The sequence below is a fragment of the Mastigoproctus giganteus genome, chromosome 5, assembly GCF_048544385.1.
Source record: "Mastigoproctus giganteus isolate SK-2022 chromosome 5, ASM4854438v1, whole genome shotgun sequence".
NCBI classification, from domain to species: Eukaryota; Metazoa; Arthropoda; class Arachnida; order Uropygi; family Thelyphonidae; genus Mastigoproctus; species Mastigoproctus giganteus.
The window spans coordinates 22820605-22844723 of NC_143579.1; the positions used below are offsets into that span (position 1 = coordinate 22820605).

At 36.6% G+C, this 24119-nt stretch overlaps 1 protein-coding gene across 1 annotated transcript in view; it reads right to left on the minus strand.

Moving 5' to 3' along the window:
* LOC150085237 (lachesin-like) overlaps nucleotides 1-24119 on the minus strand; it is a 235496-nt gene that overhangs the window by 22512 nt on the left and 188865 nt on the right. The window contains exon 3 of the mRNA XM_090373107.1: nucleotides 11840-12050. Coding sequence (XP_090229233.1) covers nucleotides 11840-12050 — 211 coding nt within the window. The remainder of the gene's footprint in view (nucleotides 1-11839; nucleotides 12051-24119) is intronic.

Below are 24119 nucleotides of genomic sequence, written 5' to 3' on the forward strand. Positions count from 1 at the left end.
CATTGTACAGTGAAGAATGGCGTTGTAGTGGTGAGGTTTTATACAAGAAACGACTTAAATTTCGACGAGAGGGCAATTAGCAGCGTGAGGGCCCTCCACTCCGATGCCTCTTGGTGCAGTGAGTGGTCAAGTTGCGCGAGAAAACATTGTCGTCGAACGCGCCTCATTTTTCGAAAATCGCTTCTCTTTATGAAGAGAACCGATTGTGGTGCAACCCTGCGTGGCACATTTCCAAGCCGGGGACTCTTCTCGCTAACAAAGCGCTATTCTAATGCCCACATTAAATGCCTATGAGCGCCCAGTAATCAATTCGCAAAAACTGCGCATGCGTGCAAAGTTAAAACTTCTGTACCTACAGAATTGCCAGCCAATCTACCGCAATAAAAATAAAAAAAAGAGTGGCGTTTTCTTTCTTTCATCGTGTACTTTTTGCTAAGCGATAACCAGATGCGGCAAAATATGAAAAATTACAGCCACACCAGTGCTTCTCTCTTCTTTTGGTTCACGTAGCAACGCCAATGGCCGCTAGAAGGAGCTCTCATATTCTTTCATTCAGAATTTTTATTTTCCAATACGGCGCATTTGTTTGAATTTATCATTAATATTTGTTCTTTTTAATCGATACACGCGCAGAAATAATTAAGCTACATTTTATTAAAACCAATTTTACTCATTTAAATAACGTAATCATTTCTGTTTCGATACAGTGAATTACTGAGGCAACTCGTTGTGAAGGACAGATCTGTTATACACTGAAAGGACAGCATTCGTGGCATACCTGGTTCCTGGGCAATGCGACGCTGTCACCCCTCTCGCTAGAGGATGAACCCACCACTTGGCAGGTGTATAGGTACACTGCATTCACGTAGACGGTAATTCGATGTCAGTATGGATAAACGTCGTGAGTTAACCGATTCTTAAAGAGGGATGAGAGTGAGTACCATGGATCACTCTATCGCGGAATACGCCATTTCCGGAATAACATCTCATCGTCGACAGCACTGTGGGTGGAGAAAGGTGGTGGATGAACTTGTTCGTCGATGTCTGCCTCGCATTGTTTCAGCCAACTGGAGAGCGACAGTTGCACAAATCACCGCCCACTTCAACGAGGGAGGCGCCAGAAACGTCTCCACCAAGACCACCATTAGCCACAATTGATTATGAGAGCCGCCAGAGTCCCATTGCTAACACCATGACACAGGACTCAACTGGGCGAAAGAACATCGCACTGGACCTTGGATGATTGGAGACGGGTCTTCTGGTCAGATGAGTCCCGTTTCCAGTTATTTCGAACGTACGGACGGGAGGGTGCAAAACTGGCAGAAACCGCACGAAGCTATGCACCCAACGTGTCAACAAGGAACTGTTCAGGCATGTGGATGGTCGGTAATGGTGTGGGAAGTGTTCAACTTCGACAGGTTAGGACCTTTGGTACGTGTAGACGCATCTCTGAACGGCCCAGGTTATTTTATTTTTATTAAAAATAAAGCTGCACCTAGAATGTAAGTTCAAATCCGCCTAACAACTCTCAACTGAGTACCTTACATCTTTCATAAAATAAATAAATAAAACATTATAACATCATAAAGTTTATAAATTAATTTAAAACAAAATAAATAAATAAAAACACATAAAATTTACACTAGCAACTTATCCACATCTTAAACAATTGTGGCTACCAATAACTCTAACATCATAAACACTTTTAAAACTCTACATATTGTCCAGGTCTTCTTGGTAAAACGAATCTTCTTATTATCCAATTTTATCTTCAGACTTGATTGATCTTGGGTAGAATAAGCCTCTTCCTCCGAGAAAAAAACTTCTTTTGCAAAGGCCTGGAGTGCTGCAAGATTACTTGGTGTCTGAATTAGTTGTTCCACTGCAGTTGGGGAGAATCCTTGGACGTTATTCCTCAGCTGTTCTCTGGATTCATCAAATATTGCACAGTCCCAGAACGGTTCACGTTACGTGTCCATCCTTGCAGACCATTTGCATGGATGGATACATAACTCCATTCATGGTCATCGTGCTCCCACAGGGCAATGGACTCATCCAGCAGGACAATGAGTCTTCCCATAGAGCCATGGTGACTAGAACATGGTTCGAAGAGCACTCCGCAGATTTTACCAGATTGGAATGGCTTCACCGTTCAACGGACACGAACCCTGTGGAGCATCTTTAGGATGCTATGGAAAAGTCCTTTCAAACTTTGGATCCTCCACCAAAAATGCCACGGAATTATGAACAGCGGTGCAGCAAGCATGAATGGAAATCCATGTGGAACGCTTTCGTGAACTAGTAGGCTCAATGCCTCGCCGTGTGACTGCCTTTATCCTGGCGAAAGGTGACCCTACCCACTTCCCGTTACTAGGCTGGTATCCAATGATTTCTGTCCACTTATATTTCTTTCTCTAATTTTTTCTGTATGATCTTTTAAAAGGCTGCATTGCTTGAAAAAACGATAGTCAGGAAATTTCTTTCTTAGGAAACTTATTGAGAAGGTATCAAGAACACCATATGAGAGATCTTTAATATTTAATTTAAAAAATATTTGATTATTAGTTTAAAATAGTAAAAGGACATACAGCGACTCTTTAAAAAGTATATATAGAATACTAAATCAGAAATAACTACAGAATTGCCAGTCAATCTACTTTCCATCATGAATATGGTGGGTGCATCTAATAAATTGGCCACTCAGTGTATGTAGAAATGAAAACGAGTGCCTTCAGTTATGTATCGTGCTTTGAATAAAATTATGTTATGTTATACTTTAAACAGTCCTCGTATGTTATGATTTTATTAAACTACACTCACTGACCAAAAAATTAGGAATCTTTAGTCAATATCTAGTAGGGCCACCTGAATTACAGCAATATACATCGTGGCATGGATTTCACTAGATATCTCATGGAGTGTAGCTCCAGATTTGATTAAACATGCTCCAACAATAACATCTTTCCTAAAATCGGAAATATCGCCAATCTTCTCAATGTCCTGGATCGACTAAGAAGCCCTGGAAAGCGTGCGGTATTTATCTGATACTAAGGAACTTATAATCATACCATGTGACAAATTACATTTGCATATCGTATGTTTAAACATCTGAACATTTCTCGATTGATTTAAGGACTGAACAACTCTAAGAAATTACCATCAATTGAGTTGAGGATATAATGCTAAATCATGAATAAATTACCGTGTAACTTTACATTTATTCTAATTTTAATATCTTATCCCAACATCTTATGGCTGCAAGAAAACTTTTCTTTAGCATTGAACGATTTTTTCGACTTTTTAAAATTTTTAAGCGAAGGGTTTTTTTATAAACTTAATGGAGTGTCAAATACCAAAGAGTAATATTAAAATTAATGGTTGTTTGATCAAGTTAGTGAATGCATGGTACCATTTTGCAAAAAGAACAGATGGAGTGTACAATGCTCACATGGTCTACCATTTTGGCTTTGACAATGATCATCTTTAAAGACAGTTTCCTTATAAAATACCAATTTTGGAAGGAAGAAAAAAATCCCCAACATATTGTTCATTAGAGAGCATCTACTGTGCATTATATTTTCAAGAGAAGAAGAAGTTTACATCCAGGAAAACTTGCTTTTCAACATTTCTTTTTCTAGAAGATTTTACGATTAACTATCTCAAGCATTTCTGAGGAATTCCAATTTTTCCGCCTTGGGAAAAAATAATCAAACTTTCCCCCTTTGCTAAAACTATAAATTTTAATAAATATTACAGACATAAGCCTTTTTTGTGTGGAAATAATAAATTTTCTTCTTCGTTTCTTTCGGTGTTCTGGAGATAAGGTATTTTGAGATATCCACTCTGGGTTATTCATTTTAAATAAGAAAATAAAAATTCTCTTTGCTGATAACCAAGAAGAAGAAGGAAAAAAATTCATTTTTCATTGTACGCATGCAATATTATTCTGCCTGTACTCTTCCACAATAATTCTGATCGGATGCAGAATTTAAAGCATTAAAAGAAAAGAACGAATGAAGAGACAGACTGAAGAACGAATATTAAAAATAAGATGTATAAATCTTTTATTCAAATCTCAATGGGGAGTAATCAGTCATGAAGCTTTGAAGAAAATTATTTTTAAAAAAATGAATGAGAATTCAGAAAGTTGATTAATAATTTATGAGGTATAATTGATGTTAGGAGAACTAATATTATGGTTTCTTTAATGAGAAGTCATTTAAAATTATTGCACACTACGATAATTTTTTTCTGGGTACTCCGTTTTTTTTTTTTTTTAATATTAATTCACCAACTAACATGTAATGTTTTTAATTAACCAATAATTAATTAATTAGGATATTAAACAATAGATAGTTTAAAACACTTTAAATCATCCAGATTGCTATTTTTTTTTTTTCCCGAATCTGATATAATTTTTCATCCATTTCACAGATAAAGCAATATATATTTCATAATTGGTTAATTCGCAATTTTAATTAGGGGACAATATTATTTCCACTAATATCCAAATATTATATGTATAAAATTACTATTTTTTTAAGAAGAACATGATTGAGTACTGATTCCCCAGATGTTTCTATAAATAGAACATCTGGGGGATCTTATAAAAATAGGCATTAGAAAAAAATCAAGAAACAGTCGCTATTATTTGAGTTAAATTATAGCAATCTAGTGGTAAATTATTATCATCATCTGATGTGTAGTACCATAACTTTGCTTAATGGAGACTTCAAGTGGTGAAAACTGTGTTTGGTTTCCATCCGGATCAAAGCTCTAGCATCTCCCATCTCTTCTACTGAGTTTGCTGCCAAAAAAATATTCGTACTACCCTGGCCTAAACTGTACTACTCTGGCCATGCCTTTTCCATCGGCGAATGGCAGTGATTAAATCCAAATTCGGTTGCAGCCAATAGCCACAGCTATTGGCTGCAACTTCAAAGCAAGATGGGAGGTCCTGAAAACATCCCATCTTGGTTCCTGACAGAAAGATGCTATACTCGTATTAAAAGACTCTCGAAGAGTCTTGATAATACAAAGACGTCTCAAGATAGATCTTGATGGCATTTCTCCACTTGTTCTCAAAATCTGTGTTCTTGGGCTTGTTCTGATCGTCTCGCCTTCCGACTGTTTTATTCCACTGGTGGTTTTTCTTCTCCATTGAAATTTTCTCACACGATTGAGACTTTTCATTGATTTGTCTTTGTATATGCAAAACTCAAGACGAGTAATGTAAAAAAAGATAATTCAGTAATCATCTATAATAGAAGACAAGAAATCGTGACCTGTTAAAGATTCATGTTCTAACGGATTGTAATATTTATTATGAAAACCTTGAGTACGTGTAGACCTGTCCTAAAACCACATCCTTTTCAACAAAATAATCTGTGCGAGTAGAAAAGGTACCGTAATCATCCTCTTTTCAAAACTAAGTCCTTCTAGGATTCTATGGCTATGTCCTCTCTTTATCCATTCTTCTTTAATAAAATTCCTCTAAAATCGTGGATTCGTCAACTTAATGCCTGAATTCTTTCCGCTACAGCATAAGACACTCCAAGTTTAAAGATGCGATCCATTTCCTCAAACGTCCTTTCAAACTCTTTATTTTAAGAAAAATTATCGAAACAGAATTTTAATTAATCGTTCTCTGAGCTATCTGAATACCCAAATGGGTAATTTAAATTAAATCTGGAAATCTTGTAACTTCCAACAAAAAACCAGAATTATAAATTAATTTTAAACTTAATACAAGAAATGTTTGGTATTATTTACTAACCATATCCACGAAAGACACAAAATATGCTTAGCCTTATTTTTAATTAAGAAGGCAACCATCAACCAACTCACATCAGTAATCCTAGCATAAAATTAACAAATTTTAATTTTAATTAATAAATTAAAACTTGTTTGAAGAGTTTGTTAATACGTGTTTAATAAATTAACTATATTACTTATTATCAAATTAATTGATAATTTTCATAAATGAGATATATATATATATATATATTTTTTACTCTAATAACTATGCCTGTATATTTAAAAGCTTTCGGGCCAGCAGCGAGAAGGATGCATTACTCAATATTCAAACGAATTTAATCATCAATCTACGTCATATGGCCACAAAGAAAGGCGATATTTTCCTTCAGGAGCAATAATTAATGATAATTTGCCATTACCCACTTCATAATGCCTTATTTATCTTACTCCAAACTCGGCTGAATCTATAAATCTATATGCCAAGATAATTACAGGTTTTTATAAGAAGACAAGATATATAAGAGCCGCTTGTCTGGAAAAGACCATGCAAAAAGTGACAACGTAAACATATCTTTAAGTATAATGATAGACTTAGTTTTATTAAACCCTCTGTTTATCGAGATCTCAGTTATATTCACCGATACTTAAATTCCCCCTTTAACCACACCATATTAATTATATTTCTTAAAATGAATGTTTGTACGTCGAAAAAGTTTCAGCTGACATGAAAACATATTTCTAAAACAGACAGAAAAACGTTTAACTTGTGTAAAAAAATTGGGATTGTTATAATTATTATTGCTGAATAAATTATGTTAATTATGTAAAAATTATAATTTCTGAATAAATTATGTTAATGAGGAAAAAGTGAATTTTAACTTGAATAAAAATTCTAATTTTGTAAATAGTGATTAAGATAGTGATTAAGATAATTAAATATTAGATTTAAAAATAAATTTTAAATTTAGTCTTAATTTCGTATTATTGGTTGTTAATCGATTATGATTGGTGATCAGAAAGTATTGAATAAAAATTCAAATTTTGTAAATGATTTTAATTATAGGCAATAATTAAGATAATTAAATGTTGGATTTGAATATAAATTTTTAATTTAGTCTTAATTTCGTATTGATAACGGACATATTAATTCTTGGAATAAATTATGCTAATGAGAGAGAACATAATAAAAATAAAATAAAAGAAAGAACAAATTATGATAAATGTTATTCTTGGAATTAATTATGATAAATACGATAGAATTTTTATATTATCAATTTTAACGCAATCTAATTTTTGTTTGTATCAATATTTTAAATAAATAGAACGTAACAATTCGCTGAAAATAGAATTTTTCTCTCCTGTTTGCTATTTAATCCAGGATTTTCAATGCTGCCGGCGAATGTATATTAGAGTTACCAGTGATTTTCTTCTTTTAGACAGAAAGTTTTCCCGAATTAAAAGGAAGTTAAAAATGCTTTATAAAAACAAAACTCCCTGGACATTTTTGCTACTGAGTGCTAAACTATGGCTTATTTGCATAATATATGAAAACATGCGTTTTATTTTATGCATCGCTTTCCCTAATGGATTGTTACGAGAAAGATTTTCAATGGAACTTACTTGAAAGTTTCGTGCAGAAGTTTAACTGCCTGTGGGAGAAATTTCAAGGAAATATATTCGAAATTGTGGCTAAGAAAAAGAATTTAAATTAACGTTCGCTAAATATAGATGACAGGCATTTCAGTGGATCTCATTTAAAATGTACCAACCAAACAAACCACGAACGTTTAATATATTATACATTGTTGGATATCCGAATTACAATCACTCAATATATAACCAAACAAAATGGAAAAAAAAAAAAAATCGAAGATTCCAAGTACTACATGTGTATTAAGGTTATTTTGCGATGTAATTATAGTTATATTCAGGGCTCGACAAATCCGGCCACCTGCTTGCCAATGGCGTCTAATTAATTGGACCTGGCGACCAGTATTTTCCCAAGAATCAACGAATTTTGACAAAGGTATAGTACGATGGACTCTTAGTGCGGACGGATTTACTATCTATCGTCAGCATCCTCCACAATTAAAAAAGTTGCACGGGTTTCTGAAGAACAAAGAAAACTTTCTTAACACTTTTTTTCAGTCTGTTTTTGTCAACAAGAACTACAAAAAAGAATAAAGTCACTGGCGTACCATAGTTTGTCTTCATATCTCAATTTATTCAAAAGGGTGTGAATTTTAACAGAAAAACTGTTTTTTTTTTTAGCTTTCTTCCTCTCCTCCATTTACATTTCTTTGAATTCTTCTAGCAGAGATGTAAAAGATTCAAACCCTACAACAGATAATATTCGTTGGCGAATTTTTTCTTTCCTGAATTATAAGTGCTTTCTCGAAGAGAGAAGACAACAGGCTGAAAATACATGGTCTTGTTGCGATGAATTATAAAGCATGTTACTTAAAGTGTACAACAGAACTGAGGACGGCTGTAAGACAAACAGGATCTGTAACTGGAATGAATAATTTATAAATTGCTTTCCACTCTCGGAAACTTTTATTGCTATTCAATAGATTAATTATTTCTGACTTTTTTTGCCTTGGACTTCGCATTATTCCAACTCCCTCGAGCCAAAATGCATATTACCTAAGTGTGCACGCACTCGTACGCGTGTAATACCATTCACAGAATAAAAGATGTCTCGCGCAATGAACCTTGCATCTGCTCCCTTTTTTTGGGGGACACATTAAATAATAAAAATCTCCTTTTTATTCCAACAATAGTTCCATCTCAGAGTTGGTTCTAATTCCAGTATTTTATTGTTCACCGCATGTGCAAAAATACCTCTGGATTCAAAAAAAAAAAAAAAATATTAATAAACCGGAAATGGGTGCTGCCATCTGGTGGATATAATTCGCACTAATCATCGATTTATAACTAGCCTGAATTTTATTATTATTTTCTTAGCAATTGTTTTACAGCTTATCGAAATTTTACCATACAAAAGAGACTAACTTTTCTTGAAGAAGAGTGTGCGCATGCGCAAAAATACCTCTGGATTCTAAAAATAATAATAATTAACCGGAAATTGATGCTGCCATCTGGTGGATATGATTCGCACTAATCATCGATTTATAACTAGCTAGAATTTGATTATTATTTTCTTTTTTTTCTCCTTTCTCTTTCTTTGGGCAATTGTTTTACAGCTTATCGAAATTTTACCAATACAAAAGAGACATCAGCCTTTCTTGAAGAAGAGTGTGATGTCTGAAGTTAACAAGCTCTTCATTACCGGCCTAGTCTAAGTGGATCTCATCTCATTACACGTTGGTCGTAAGCGAATCTCTTAATAATTAATCCAGCAAGTAAAATAAAGCAATTAGCTGGAAATAGAATAATCCAAATCCTGATTATGTGCACCAAGCGTATCTAATTTTAATTGTTTTCTGTTTAATTATGAAGGTGCTTTTATTGAATGCGAATGCTTTCTTCTAGCCGAATAATCAATCCAAGGTATATCGCGAACACTGAAAGGAAAATTATATTAGGGTTGAGGTTGGGGGGGGAGAGAAAAAAAAAAGAAGGTCTCTAGATTTTGCACGTCAGCAGTTTCTCTTTAATTATGCAAAAGACTTAAACAATTCCTTTATCTGTGCATTTGCATGTTTCTTTTTTTTAATTATCCCATTATTTACGAATTGGTGTGATATTTTGGATGGTTCTCCGTTAATTTCACCACATCATCACCTTAATTTCGTATTTCTCAGAATTATCTTCATTTAAACAAAGCTTTTATTTACCTCCAGACCTTTTTTTTTATATACGATTTGTATGCATCGATTGATAATAAAACAGATGTATTATTCATTAAAAGGTTGTTCAGATAAATGTTTTACCTCATACCTTTAATACTGCATCACTTGGAGGGGCTGCAAAGATCTATTGAAAATATAATTAAGGAATGGGTAAAAATATAGTGATATGTGCAGAAAAAAATAATCAGAGCTAGAAGAGCTAGAAGAGGATTCACTAAGCCTACTTACTATGAACTTAAAGGATTTAATCAAGCGGATATCTAAGTTACTAATCTCTTATCGAACTTTCTCTTTTCTGATTAATAATGAGTTTGAACATAAAGCTTAACTAGACAGTCCAATGAGATAGATTACATTTATCTAGATTGGAAAATGTAGGTGCTGAAACAAAATATGGAACATATTTCCATATTAATAACCCTAAGCCTCTTCTCCTAAATGCTTTCAGCTTCCTGACTTCTTTAATGACAGATGATTTTGAAATATGGGCTGGTACCTCGGTATCTAACAAAAAATGAAATTTTCTTTTGAGTACCATTTCCGAAATGGATCAAACTAAAATCAGGTCATCAGTATACGATATGCAGATCTCAGATCACCTCAAGCTAAGTTACTCCTCTCTTGACAGGATTGTTCAATTAAAATCCCATCTCATCTTTACAAAAATTCTACAGTACTATCTGGCTTTCACCCTTGATTTGGACCAAGGTACCATGGCATATTCCGCCTAGAAATAACAGAATGACACGATTTTTGCTTCCCATAATAATATTTCATCCATTACTTCAGATCAATACACAAGATTTGCAAAAAATCTTTCAACAAGGTGTTATTTGCTCAGTGTCATAGAAAATTAGCACTACCAGATGCCAAGATTGGCATCCGATATTGGTATAGAATTGGTTTCACGACATTTTCCCATGTTCTATGGCAGTATATTCAGAGATATTTCACGTAAGGGCGTAGGCAGATAGTTGCAGTGCCCTTGACGTGTCGGATTTCAATGTCATTGAGGTTCTAACTTTGAAATAACGACACAATCGATCATTGTCAATACAAAACATTGTGGCTGTCATTAAGTCAGTCCAGTTAAAGTATATAAATTGCGAATCGATCGCATAAAGGAAGGGGTTTAACAGAAAGTAGTTTTCTGACCACCAGACTAAAGGGCAACTTTAGGGCAACTAACATGCAGACAGTGTCGTGTTTCTGACAGAACAACTCCAAACAGATAGACAGAAAGATAGCTTAGCTATATTTCTATCTATAAGCCAGATAATTCTGTCTATACGACAGCCAAACAGGCGGACAAAAAGAGGTATACAGAATGGATATCTATCTGTCTCCACTCTGTCTGAGAGATCAAGAGAAACAGAGTTCGTCTCTGTAGACTATATTTTTTGAAACATTCCATTCAATAAACATAATTTATTTCGGCAATTCCCTGGTGACTTAGCGTGTTCAAGGAGCAGCAGTATAGATTTTCCTGCAGTAATGTATACGGTACTCTAGAAAATTGGGCCGATAAAAGAACGAATGAGTTATGGAATAAATTCTGTTTAATACGAAGTTAATAAGTAGTCTCCCATAACAATCCAAAGCATGGAAAACTAAAGCGAGATATCTCATTATGCAACTGTTTTCTCCCTATAGAAATCAGAAAGATGAATATACAAAGACATCAGGGGGGGATTTCGCTGTTTTCAGAATCATCAAAATGCACCTGGCGAAGCACATCAGCGATTTAATGTAATAGATATCCTTTTGGGAGATCTATCGTGCTCTGTAAGCCAGTACTTTGAATATCCAAGTCCAAATCACATATTCGAAATGCATACTAACTCATGGGATAGAAAGACCACGCTGAACTGTTTTACTACTGATAAAATTAGTCATGTATGACCTCTTGAATAGAAATGTAATGGTTAACACGTCTCCTACTTGAATATGGGGGAAAAAGTTATGGAACTGCTAAATATGTTTCCGTTTTCTGAAACCAAGATGCTAACATGGAATTCCTATTGTGATATCCACATAGTTGAGCAGGAATGCTGTTTAAATTATAGCGGGTCTAGGTTTTCTCGTAAATTGGATAAAACTCCCCTAGGAATGTCCTAAGAAAAAGAAGAATCGCTGGGAAGGTTACATAAAGATGTAACCACAATAAAAGGAGCAGTTATGGTATTGTGGATGGCATTTACGAACGCATAATTCCCTTTTTAATGTTTGGTAACCAAATAATGAGTTTCAAATGTTTTTATACTCACCTACGACATTCAATGTAACAAACAAACTCATTTTTGGGACTGTGCTAACTTGGCATTCATAAATCCCCGCGTCTCGTTTTTGGGGATATTTGACTTGGAGAGTCCAGTCATCTGAATTCTCTAGGTGGATGGTCTGAAATCTTTGATCACTGGTATAAGAAAACCTGCCTACTGTTAGGACGTGTAGATCTCTCCTCCTGATCCAAGACACCTGAAAACGTAAAAATATGTGTTTAAAGAAATCCAAAATGTAATTTCCGAAATAAATTAAGAAACATTATTATTATTATTATTATTATTATTATTATTATTATTATTATTATTGTCACAGTAGTGATATTCATCACGGTGCTCATCATTACTACTATGCATTACTCATCTGGCCAGTAATTACCAAAAATACTTCATCCTCTGCTAATTGCAACCCTTTCTAATTTATCACGACTCTTTGCAGCCATTAGTGGTTCTAGAATCGATCACATACTGTGGTCATCCATTCTAATTAGTGTCCATTCTCTAGATGAAGAAAACACCTCCTCTAACCTCCCTAATTATCTTCTCAGCTATTTTTCTATTGCGAGCCCTCAAGGTAAGTGCATGTTCCCCTCTGGAATCAACTCATCAAGGCTTAACTGCGACATGCATGAATATCATCATAATCCTACATTGCGTGTAAGGTATATTAGATGACCGTATGTGCACTGAAGATGCAAGGAATATATCGGATTCAGCCATCAAAACAACTACACTTAGTAGCCAAATATGAAAAACTGTTTGCTGTGAGTAAAATGTTTCCCTTTCAGGGAGTTTTGTTTATTTTAAAGTAGTGCAATACCGTTGCAACTGGTGAATGAAGAAAAGCAGCCATTAAGAAAGAACGAACACAGTGTAAAGCTCTCTTTTCTCTTCAATATAAACTTCAGCTGAACAACAGAAGAAAAGGATAGATTTGTCCAACTATTCTTACTTCTAAAACCAATTCTGTTGTGGTCGATGTCTTTGGTACTCATTAAACTGATGGTTGCTAATACTTAGTCTGTTATTACTGGACGCAGTGGGGATTGTGTTCTTTTTATTCTCAATGTGATACTGAAGATAGCTGTTGTGTGAAACTACTTAACGGGAGGCAGTAAGAGAACCATAAAAATATCCGCGTCTAAGGGATCCTCCAGTCGTATTACAATTTGCTTTCATTGAATTGCAGAAGAGTTGATGGATATTAAAATGCTATTTGTAAACATTATGTAAAGCAAGAGAGACAGCGCTATGCGGGCATTCTTTCCAGTTATTTTAACTACGAACCTTCCATATGGTCATCTCTTCGAAGAACCAATGAAAATGCAATTTCAACTTAGGTGTTACGGGTCCCATGCTTGTCTCTTGAGCACAAATAAAAGGAGAGAATATTGGGCATCGCTTCTTCCACGATAAAACGCGTTGGGTAGTAGTAACACTTCAAATGCGATTCTAATGTCTTTTCTCCTCTCGTGTGAGATCTAAAAGACAATCATGGAACTTAATGATGTCTCCTGCACAGCGTCCAATCCGTAACATACAACCTAGAGGCTGCGAGATGCGCAAAGCTTACATTTGCAATTTAAGTACATTTACAATCTGTACCCTAGTGGCGAAAGAGGTAACGGGATGCTGATATAGCTGAGGTCGCGCTTTAAATTCCCCCTGGTAACTTGCTCGATCGGTTCGGCTCATACTGCGTTTCTCTTCTTACTAAAGACGATGTTCAGATTTCTATGCATTGCTTCGTTCCCATCTGCAGGTAGATAGTCCCAGTGTCAAGTTGTAATGAACATTTGCAAGCAGAACAAGTGTTATAATGATCGTTGCAAATCGCTTATCTTGGTACAGTGGTTGGTGCTTTTATTTTCCATTTGTCGTACACACACGTCTACCATCTCCCGATACTTATTTTAATAAAAATGCCTCCCTCGTTTCATTTGATCGTTTTCCAATGCAAAATTATTTGCATAAAATGTATTCTGCATTTTCGTTTTCTCTTAATGCTAATAGAGATAATAACATTATGATTGTGCTTCAGAACTTAAATTTCTCCTCCATTTGAATACATTTTAATAATGTCCTCCATATATATTCTAAGTACTGGTTGATAGCTTGGATAAAAAAGAATGCATTTCTAAAAATATCAATTACTTATTGTATAGCTATTATTTATAATACGGGATGAAAATTCCTTCAAGTATGGCCTAACTGTTACTTGGTATTAGCTAAATTATCCTTAAATAACTTGCTATGTTTTGGCAATACAGCATATCGCATGCACTGGGCTGCCAAAAGTATCTGGACACCTACTGGGATTTGGGGGAAAATGAACCATCTGTTACTCTCATAGGATATTTCAAGCAGGAGTTCGTGGTGGAGCACTGGAGCTGATATTAGAACAAGAGCGATATATAAGGAAGTGCTTGGCATCCTATTTTAAGGAGCAGCGACAGCATACAAACTAAATATGTTTGTCTAAAGTGGTCTGTGCTTGTCAGCAGAAGAGACCGTTTTTACATGGATGGATTAGCTGTTAATCACCACGATTTTGGCTTAGAATGAATCCCATTTTGCTATCTATTCCTATGCGAAATTTCGTTCTCCGATTTAAAACCAAAGGGGAAAGGGGGGGATTTCTCGCTTACCCCTTTCCCGTCATTCTCGAAAAGATCCCCCCACTAACTGGTACCTCATTGTCGCAAAGATCCTCCCACTAACTGGTACCTAATTGTCGCAAAGATCCATGGCCAATCACTCATTGTCGCAAAGATCCATGGATACGAACCTTATACTGAAGTTTAACCGAAGTCCGATTCCTTCAAAGTGTATGTAGCATTTATGGTCTGAAGATGGGGTTCGGCAATAATCCTGAAACGTCGCCTTCTAATAAATTAATGTAATATTCAGCTTGTATTATATATGAATTGAAGAAAGCAGATCTGTTAAGAATTTTCAAGTGGATTAATAGTGTTATTTTATTTTTATATGTGTATTAATGTATATAGTATACATTTCACCGATGGATAGAAACCACATAACGTCTTTTCCCAAGAATATTAATGTGACTTCAATGTTAAATTAGTATTAGCCATATAGTTCAAGGAAGCTGCAGAATTTTGCTGCACAGACAAAAAAAAAAAGAACATACAAATTATGCGCTTCCATCCTCAGGTAGCTATCCAGTTGACCTTTGAATATCTTCAAACTGACAACCTCAACTACCCGCGAAGGCAATTTGTTCCAGTAATCAACAACTCGCTGGCTAAAAGAAAACTTCCTGCAATCTAGTCTAAACTTCTTTGCCTGTAATTTGAATTCTTGGCCCCTAGTTCTGGAATTCTTTATAACAGTGAAAATTCCGCCCTCATATATTTTAGTAATCCCTCTCAGATCTTATAAACCTCAATCAGGTTCCCTCTAAGATGTCTCGTTGCCACGCTCCGAAGCCCACATAATCGAAGCCTTTCCTCCTATGGTTGCCCTCCTCCAGATCTCAACATGGGAGTTGCTCCTCTCTGGACCTTTTCAAGAAGCTCAATATCTCTTTTCAGATGAGGTTGTCGTTGTTGGGTTTAGGAGCATCTGCAACTAAGGCCATATTGTTCCATGTATATATTGTCTGTAAATTGCGTGTGTTCTGGGGTCGATTTTCTGTTTGCTGGACGAAAAAACCAAGTTTTCGGCATAAAAAAACCATACTACCCTCGTCTGAGACCAACTAACTCAGCCACGTTGTGAAAAAGATCCATAAAAATCCCTGCCGTCATCAATGGCATTCGGACTCAGGTTTTTTCCACCCGGTGTGGAGAAGACGGCGATTCTGCCAACTGTGCCACTCACGAGGTTTCCTTGTACAATGGGATTATGTCCTCCCTATCTCTACAGGATATTGTACTGTAAATCACTGATAAGATCATTTTGAAGCCACCTTCGAAACCAGAAGGAACCACAGCATGTTGAAGTCCTCACACATATTGGCTTCATGTGTACTGCAAAACTTGGTGCCACCGACCATAATATTCTTTATTTTTTTAAATTGAAATAAGTTGGGAGAGCCACTATCTCGTTTTCATCTCATTCCCAAATAGCAAGGCAATAGTAATCTTTAATCCGTCCTTGTTTGGCAACAGCCATCTTTAAAACAACTCGTTTGTTCTTTAATCCTGGCTTATGCAACGGATTAAATTTTGAATTTAACTGAAAACCCCATAAACTATGAGGAGAGCTGTAAGCAGTTGTCCTGCCTTAGTCAATATAGCTGGCCGTTCGCGTTTAGTGCTATATATTTCATGGAAACAGAGTCGTTAAAGTGTTAGAAATAGTTGGGTGGTCGTGTGCGAGAAAAGGACCTTTTCGCAACTCCCCCAAGTGATTTATAGTAGCCACCGAGAACAAATGATTGCTTTTAGTGCCATATATGCAGCCACATGTTGGAACCAGCTGTTTACCGAAGGTTTTATAGTCATAGAAAACAAGTACTTACCAAACATTTGGTAGCTGTTCCATTGGCGACAAATACTTCACAAACTGCGTTATAGCTGAAGAATGATGATAACAGTTGGTTTAAAGTTATTTCTGGTCAAAGATCGGATGTGGAATTCTTCTTGCAGTCTTTGTGGACAGAATAACAAGTAGGTATACAAAAACATAGCGGGTTCTTTTTTCTTTCCCATTTTAGAGACAAAAGATTATTCTTTTACTGTCAGAGATTTACCATCTGGAGGATACTATAAAAGATGTTACCATTTTTATCTGGCATTAGATTTTTGATTTTCCAACACTAGGGGAAAGATTTTCCTTGAAGTTTGAAACACTTCAGAACAGTATTTTTGAAATGCATTAAAGTTTACACCGTCCGCAACAAATTCAGTCAATTGACCTTCTTCATTTGACAAAACTGTTTTGTATAATTCGAATCTCATTTCATCATATAAATAACATTTCATCAAAACATGTCTGCAGTCTTTCTCCAACCCACAGAGACAACGATTAATTTCTTCTAACCCTAAATGAAATAGCTTTGATCTTAAGGAACCGTGTCCGGTTAATATATATGATGTGAGCATGGCCAGGGCCGGTGCTTTCATTGGGTCAACTAGGCAGCGGCGTAGGGCTCAAAACGAACATTTCGAGCTGAGTACCGCGAAGGAAAGGCAGAAACGGCTAAGGAGGAAGCAAAGCAAGAGGGGTTCTTCCTGAAATACCTTTGTACACTGAAAGCGATTGAAGAGCAAGAATATGACTATACTCTTGTTGAAACTAGCACTGAGGGAGCTGAATGTGGTGCTCCTACTACAAATGGTATTAACTCTAATAAAGAAGTTTCACAAATTGGAGATATTTCTGGAAAACACACAGAGGATGCCAAGAAAAGTGAAAATACTGCAAAGTCTGGAAAAGAAGATATTGTTGTGCCTGACTTGAATTACAGTGACCCTGATAACTGGCTCTATTCTCTCCAAAGAGCAAAGAAACTGCATTTCATCTTAGCGAGGAGGCAAACGATACAATCAGGAAACTTGAAGAAGAATTAGACTGCATTTGTTTAAAACAAAATGAAAATAAAACTGCAGTAATGTCCTTCGCCAATAAAAAGAAGAAAAACAAAATTACAATTTTGGTGAATAGTACCAGAGTGCAAGAAGTCTGCTCACGTGTCCACCTCTGGCGATGAAGGATTAACCTTCATACCTCACTTTGAATATGTAAGAAGAATCACTCTGGATCACTGGATAAGAGCTCACCGGCCTCTGAAGTCCTCACTTAATAATCAAATACATTCTTAAAAGTATTACACCAATTCCGTTGAATGCATCAACTATCTGGTCACCGGACCTTGAAAGTAGCATCAAGACTTCCCTGGGTATGGAATATTGACTCCTGACGTGGCTAAATAGGATTTCTGGGAAACTGCTTACCATCTCAAGAGTAGTCCTATGTGCTAACCTGGACATCACATCTTGGATGAAAATCCTCATTACAAGAAACATTTCTAACACTGGTACAGTTATTAAACGATAGACTGAATGAGCCTAAAGTGGAAAGTTTGATCACTCGCCCGGGGAGGGGATGCGACTGAGAATAAATGGGGAAGAACGAAGATTCAAGTGCAGTATGCACAATTAGACTCTCTAGGGAAATTTTTCCAACCAAACACTGTTAAGTTTTTTAATCATTTTGACTTAGACCGAGAAAAACTATGTACAGGTAAAATATACAGGAAAGAAGAAGAAGGCATTATATGGGAGACACTACAATGATCTACATCAAAACCACATAGATAATATGGCTTCCAACGCTTGGCTCACAAAAGGAAAGCTATTCCCCGAGACCTATGTATCCATGCTCACCATCCAAGACCAGGTAATCAACACAAGAAATTACAAGAAATACATCGCCAAGGACTCCGGAGTAACAGATCACACATGTCGGCGATGCCATCTGGCCCCAGAAACTATCCAGCACATCACCGCAGGATGCAAGATGATCACCCAGATGGAGTACACTCGCAGATACGACCGGGTGGCCAGAATAATACATCATTAGCGCAAAAATATCAACTGATTCAGGCCGTGCTGGAGACTTCTATTCACAGACTATACTGGAACCGTGCCATCATAACGGACAAGACGATCCCACACAACAGACCAGACATAACCCTCAACGATAAGAAAGAAATGGCTACCTGCCTGATCGACATAGCAGTGCCCAAAACCAGAAACCTTCAGCAAACATACAAGAAAAATATCAGGAAGTACGCGGACTTAGGGAAGTCAAATATATGTGGCATATGGACAAGTAATGACCATCCTTGCCATCATATCAACTACCGGCCAGCTGCCAAAGAGCCTCCACACGAACCTAATAACAACAGATCTCTCAGAGAACACATACATGGAACTCCATAAAGCCACGATCCTGAAGACCTGTACGTTAGTCAGAGAGTTCCTTCACCAACACTAACAATAATAATAATAGTAACCAGGCACAACCCACCACCCTATGTACTTGGTACCAGTACCCGTCAAAGGGTGGAAAAAATTCCTTAAAAAATAGAAAATATTTTATTATAATAATAATCTCACAAAAAGAATTTTTCTGTTCCTGTGTTTAACTTCGATGGCACTCAGATTTCTAGACAAGATCACGTATCTCTATTAGGGAATGCCCTGATCTCTTTTGGCACAAGCACATTACAAATATTGCTTCCTCTGCATCTAATAAACTGGGTTTTCTCTTTCGCCTCGGCGTTACTTTTCTTCCAAACAGCTGCTCACTCTGTGCAAATTGCAAATCCGTCGTACCATGGAACATTGTTCCCACATCTGGGGTGGTGCCCCCAAAATCTCTCTCAGGCTTCTTGATTCCATTCAGAAGAGGGCAGTTAGGTTAATAATGACTCCTCTCTAACAGAGACTCTCCACTCGCTGTCTCATAGACGTACTGTTTCTGCTGCATGCCTCTTCTACAGATACTTCCATGGGCACCGTTCTTCTGAACTGGCTTCTATAATTCCCGCTCTCTTCCAAACCAGTCCGAATATGTGCCGCAACCAGTTAGCATTATTTTACTGTCCAATTCCAAGCTCATAGAATCAACTTTTCTTCTCCCTCATTTATTCTTTCATCTTCCGTTTTCTGGAACAACCTCCCGTCATACGTATTTCCTGAAAATTACAGTCTACAGAAGTTCAAGTCTAACGTCAACAAGTATCTTCTTTCATCTTCATCTTCTCAACCTTAAACCCTACGCGCGGTACTGAGTACTGTAGGTTCAAATACTTTTTGAAATTTGGATTTTCAAATTTCCAGCATTTAAAAAAAAAAAAAGCTTTAACTATTATAACTTTGAGATTCTATCTTTCAGTGTTATGATTTAGAGAACACATTATCCAGCGCATACATCATTGATTCGTTAATGCATATCATTTCTAGGTGCGTTTCCCAGCCATTCCTTCCAAGACAATTAGAAAACTTTCGGGATTACGCCGATTTCTAATAAAGCTTGCAGTAATAACCATACAGGCTATCGACCAATTGCTTTTTCATCAATAATTACTAAAATTATTGAAAAAATCATGCTTCCATATCTTCAACATGCAATTCTTCGCTATTGCACCTGTCAACGTGCATTTTTGTTCCTAGAGGACCAAAAATGCTCCATAACAACTAGCCTAGCTGACATCATTGTGCATCCAAACTGCGTTTCAAGATAAGGCCCAATGCGATGTATTTTACTTTGACATCAAAGGTGCTTTCGACAACATAAATCACAAGAAAGCTTTTGAAATACTAAAAAATAATTTTCTTGTTGAAACAATGATTATTCAGTGATCTTCAGTACAGCCTAAATCACAGATTTCTCCTCTTCTCCACTAGTACTGACAATATTCTCGTCACAACCTTAACATGCATTCCTCAAGGAGGCGTTCTCTCCAGTACTATATTTTCAGCATCTCTCAACCACTTCTACAAAGAGATCCAAATCTACTGGCAAATGCCGATGATTTAAAGTTATTTATAATCTCCAAATCCAGTGATGATATTCACAAAGTTACCAATGAAGCGAATTTACAGATTTGGGAAATCAAGTATCTGAAAGATCTCAATCTGACTATAAATGCAAGCAAAGCTGCTGCTCACATTACTTATTCCCTTCAGAAACAACCCAACCATAGAAATAAAAATTGCCGATGTTCCAATCCCAAAATGTCTATGCTCACAAAGACCTTGGGGTTGTGTTTGATAAAAATCTCTCCTTTAATGTCCACTATTTATATGTTTCTCAAAAAATTCAAAAAAACAAAATGGTTAATCAAACAAGATACAGCAGCGATTCAAGACAGAAAACCAGTCATTAGCATGTTCAAAGCTGCATCTTTCCCATTCTGTCCTATGCTTCCGAAATCTGGTGCTCCTCAAGTAACCGTCAAGAAATTCCTTGCCCTAGAATATTAGATTCATAGATGGCTCAATAGTAAGCTTAGTTTTCCCCCACACAATATGCAGGCAACAGCTTTATGAAAACTTAAAAACAAAAGCCTCTGCAACGGATGATCAACGAGTCTGGAGTCATGTCTATTGCAAAGTTAATCACTTCTGCATGCGATCCACCAAACTTAGCCAATATAATAACTGCCCCCAACAGGGAAAATTCAAGAAACCAGCAACTCAATTCCAAACTCTCCAGGTTCAAACAAATGGACAGAATGTTCCTCAATGCATCCCTTCACCTCATAAATTATCACAACATTGATTGTAGAAGGTTACTGAACTCTGAAGCCTACAAGAGTCAGATCTCCGATAAAATGAAGAAAAATAATCCAACCCAGTAATTGCAACTGAAAGCCAAATGTCCTGTTCTGAAAATTCTTTTTTTAATTCATAAATATAATTTCTAGTAATTGTTAATGTTTATATGAAACCTGCTGTGTATCGATTATTTTGTGTTATTTCCTTTAGATTATTATCTGTCCCTAATTATATGCTGTGATGGGCTTGCTGTATTTGCAATAAATCAATATTTAATTATTTATTAACATTTTAAAGAAATTGGCGAGTGATTACGTATATTAATAAAACAGATTAAAATATATTAAATTTGCGAAACTATAATCTTAAATTTAGCAGCTTACTTATTTTTATTATTTTTATTTATAAAATATTTATCGTTTAAGAATAAATATGATATACAATAAAACAATATTATAATAATATTAAACGTAACTGTAAGACCGATTCGTCTATAATAATTGATCTCAGAGTATCGTTCTGAAAAGGTTTCCTCTTTGAAGCAGAGGATGGGATTCATAATATGGATGTCAAAGGTTGAATAAATTATTGGGAAGTGCAATTTACGTAGTTCCAGTTAGTACGAATGAACACTGATAAAACAGCTAAAAAAAATTTCCACGTACGAAATATTTCACGACTTGCCGATATTCAGAAAATGTGTCTAGGATATTGCGGTGGGAACTGCAGATGAAGCTTTAATGTGGTGGTTGGAGTGGAAATTAGAGATTTATAGGGTTTGTCGTGCAGGTGCGTAATAGTGGATGACTTGGAGGGAATGTTGCAGGTTCAGAGAGAAATTAGTGATATTTTTACCCACAGCTGGAGCTATAAAACACCTATGCAATACATATCATACACTAAAAGGACAGAATTAATGGGATACCTGTTTCCTGAGCAATGCGTGTGGACAAACCCACCTCTGGGCAGGTATATAGGTACACTGCATTCGCGTAAACGGTAATTCGATATCAGTATGGATAAACGTCGTGAGTTAACCGAATTTGAAAGAGGGATGATAGTGGGTGCCCGACGCATGGGTCACTGTATCGCGGAGGTGGTGCAGAAATTGCACTGTCCCCGTTCAACAGTATCAAGAGTGTATCGGGAATACGCCATTTTCGGAATAACATCTCATCGTGGGCAGCGCTGTGGGAGGAGAAAGGTGGTGGATGAACGTGGCCATCGATGTCTTTTTAACGTTGTTTCGGTCAACCAGAGAGCGAGTGGCCCAAATCACCGCCGACTTCAACGAGGGAGGTGCCATAAACGTCTCCACCAAGACCATCAGGCGATCATTAGTCACAATAGGTTATAGGACCCACCAGAGTCCCATTGCTAATACCACGACACAGGACTCTACGCCTCAACGTCAACTGGGCGAAAGAACACCTTGGATGATTGGAGACTGGTCTCCTGGTCCGATAAGTCCCGTTGACAGTTATTTCGAGCGGACCGACGGGAGAGGTAGTGCGTATCTGGCGGAAACCTCACGAAGCTATGCACCCATCATGTCAAGAAGGAACTGTTCAGGCAGGTGGACGGTTGGTAATGGTCTGGGGCGTGTTCAACTGGCACATGTTGGGACCTCTGGTACGTCTAGACGCATCTCTGAACGGTCCATCTGCATCCCTTTATGGTCATCGTGTACCCACAGGGCAATGAACTCTTCCAGCACAACGATGCGCCTTCCCACAGAGCTGTGGTGACTATCACATGATTCAAAGAGCATTCCGTAGATTTTACCACAATGGAATGGCCTCCTCGTTCACCGGAAATGAACGCTATGGAGCATCTTTGGGGTGCTTTGGAAAAGTCCGTTCGAGCTTTGGATCCTCGACCCAGGAATGCGATGCAATTATGGGCAGCGGTACAGCAAGCATGGATGGAAATACCTGTGGAACGCTTTTGTGAATTAGTGGACTCAATGAATCACTGTATGCCCTTATCCGGGCGAAAGGTGGGCCTGCCGGTTACTAGGTAGGTATCCCACGATTTCTGTCCACTCAGTGTATAGTGAACTTATCAGGAGAATATAAGCAAACTTGCTCAGATGATAAGAAAGGAGTGTCTCCAATTTAGAGCATATCCTTTCGTCTTCTTTTGCCACTGCTTGCAATGCTATTTGGTATAATTCTTATTCCATCATTGTCAAAGCTTCCTCTACTGATTTATCTCTCACATTATTCCATTTCTAAGCAGTTAGATGCTCGAAGACGATTTCCTGGTTAATACTGAGAAAAGGTACAAAATATGATAAAGGAATTTCAAACTAAAGGAATTCTGTTCTTTGCCACTTCAATAAAACCAAGTCTGTGCAACCGTCAAATATTTGTAAATAAAAAAGTAAACTTGTTTTTTAGTTAGCTAAGTTTCCACTACTTTTTCAACAACCCCCAGTAGATGTTCCAAATTTTTGTCACAAAAATTCAACTTCTTAATAAATAGCAATCCAAAATTAAGGCAATTGAAAAATAACCATGGTCGTTTTTTGGGTTGCCATTAAAAGAATAAATGGAACCTTCATTCCTCAAACAGAACAAATTCTGTTTCTTCAATCTATGCTGACATCCTCATTAAAGTAAATTCCACGCCAGCTTCTCCTGTCATAGTTGATATGTTACTTATTGAAGCTACTATAGACAATTGAGCCATTCAGAATTCGAAATAGCTTCGGAGAAATTAAATAATTTTACCATCGATTTCCCAAAAGAACAAACATCAAAGTTTCGATATCTACGAAAATAACGATCGAATTTTATTTTGTGAATAATCAACGAAGTTTAGTTTTAACAAATAACTGCTTTTCGGTACTCAGACCCTAATAATGGAGGATTTTGGATAGATTGTGTTAGAATAAGCATCGAGGCATCTAAGGCCATGATGTGCCACTATATATTATAACCCGATCAAAACGAAATCTGAAAAAAAAAATTGCAAAAGTTCAAATGGAACCATCCGTTCCAAGAAAT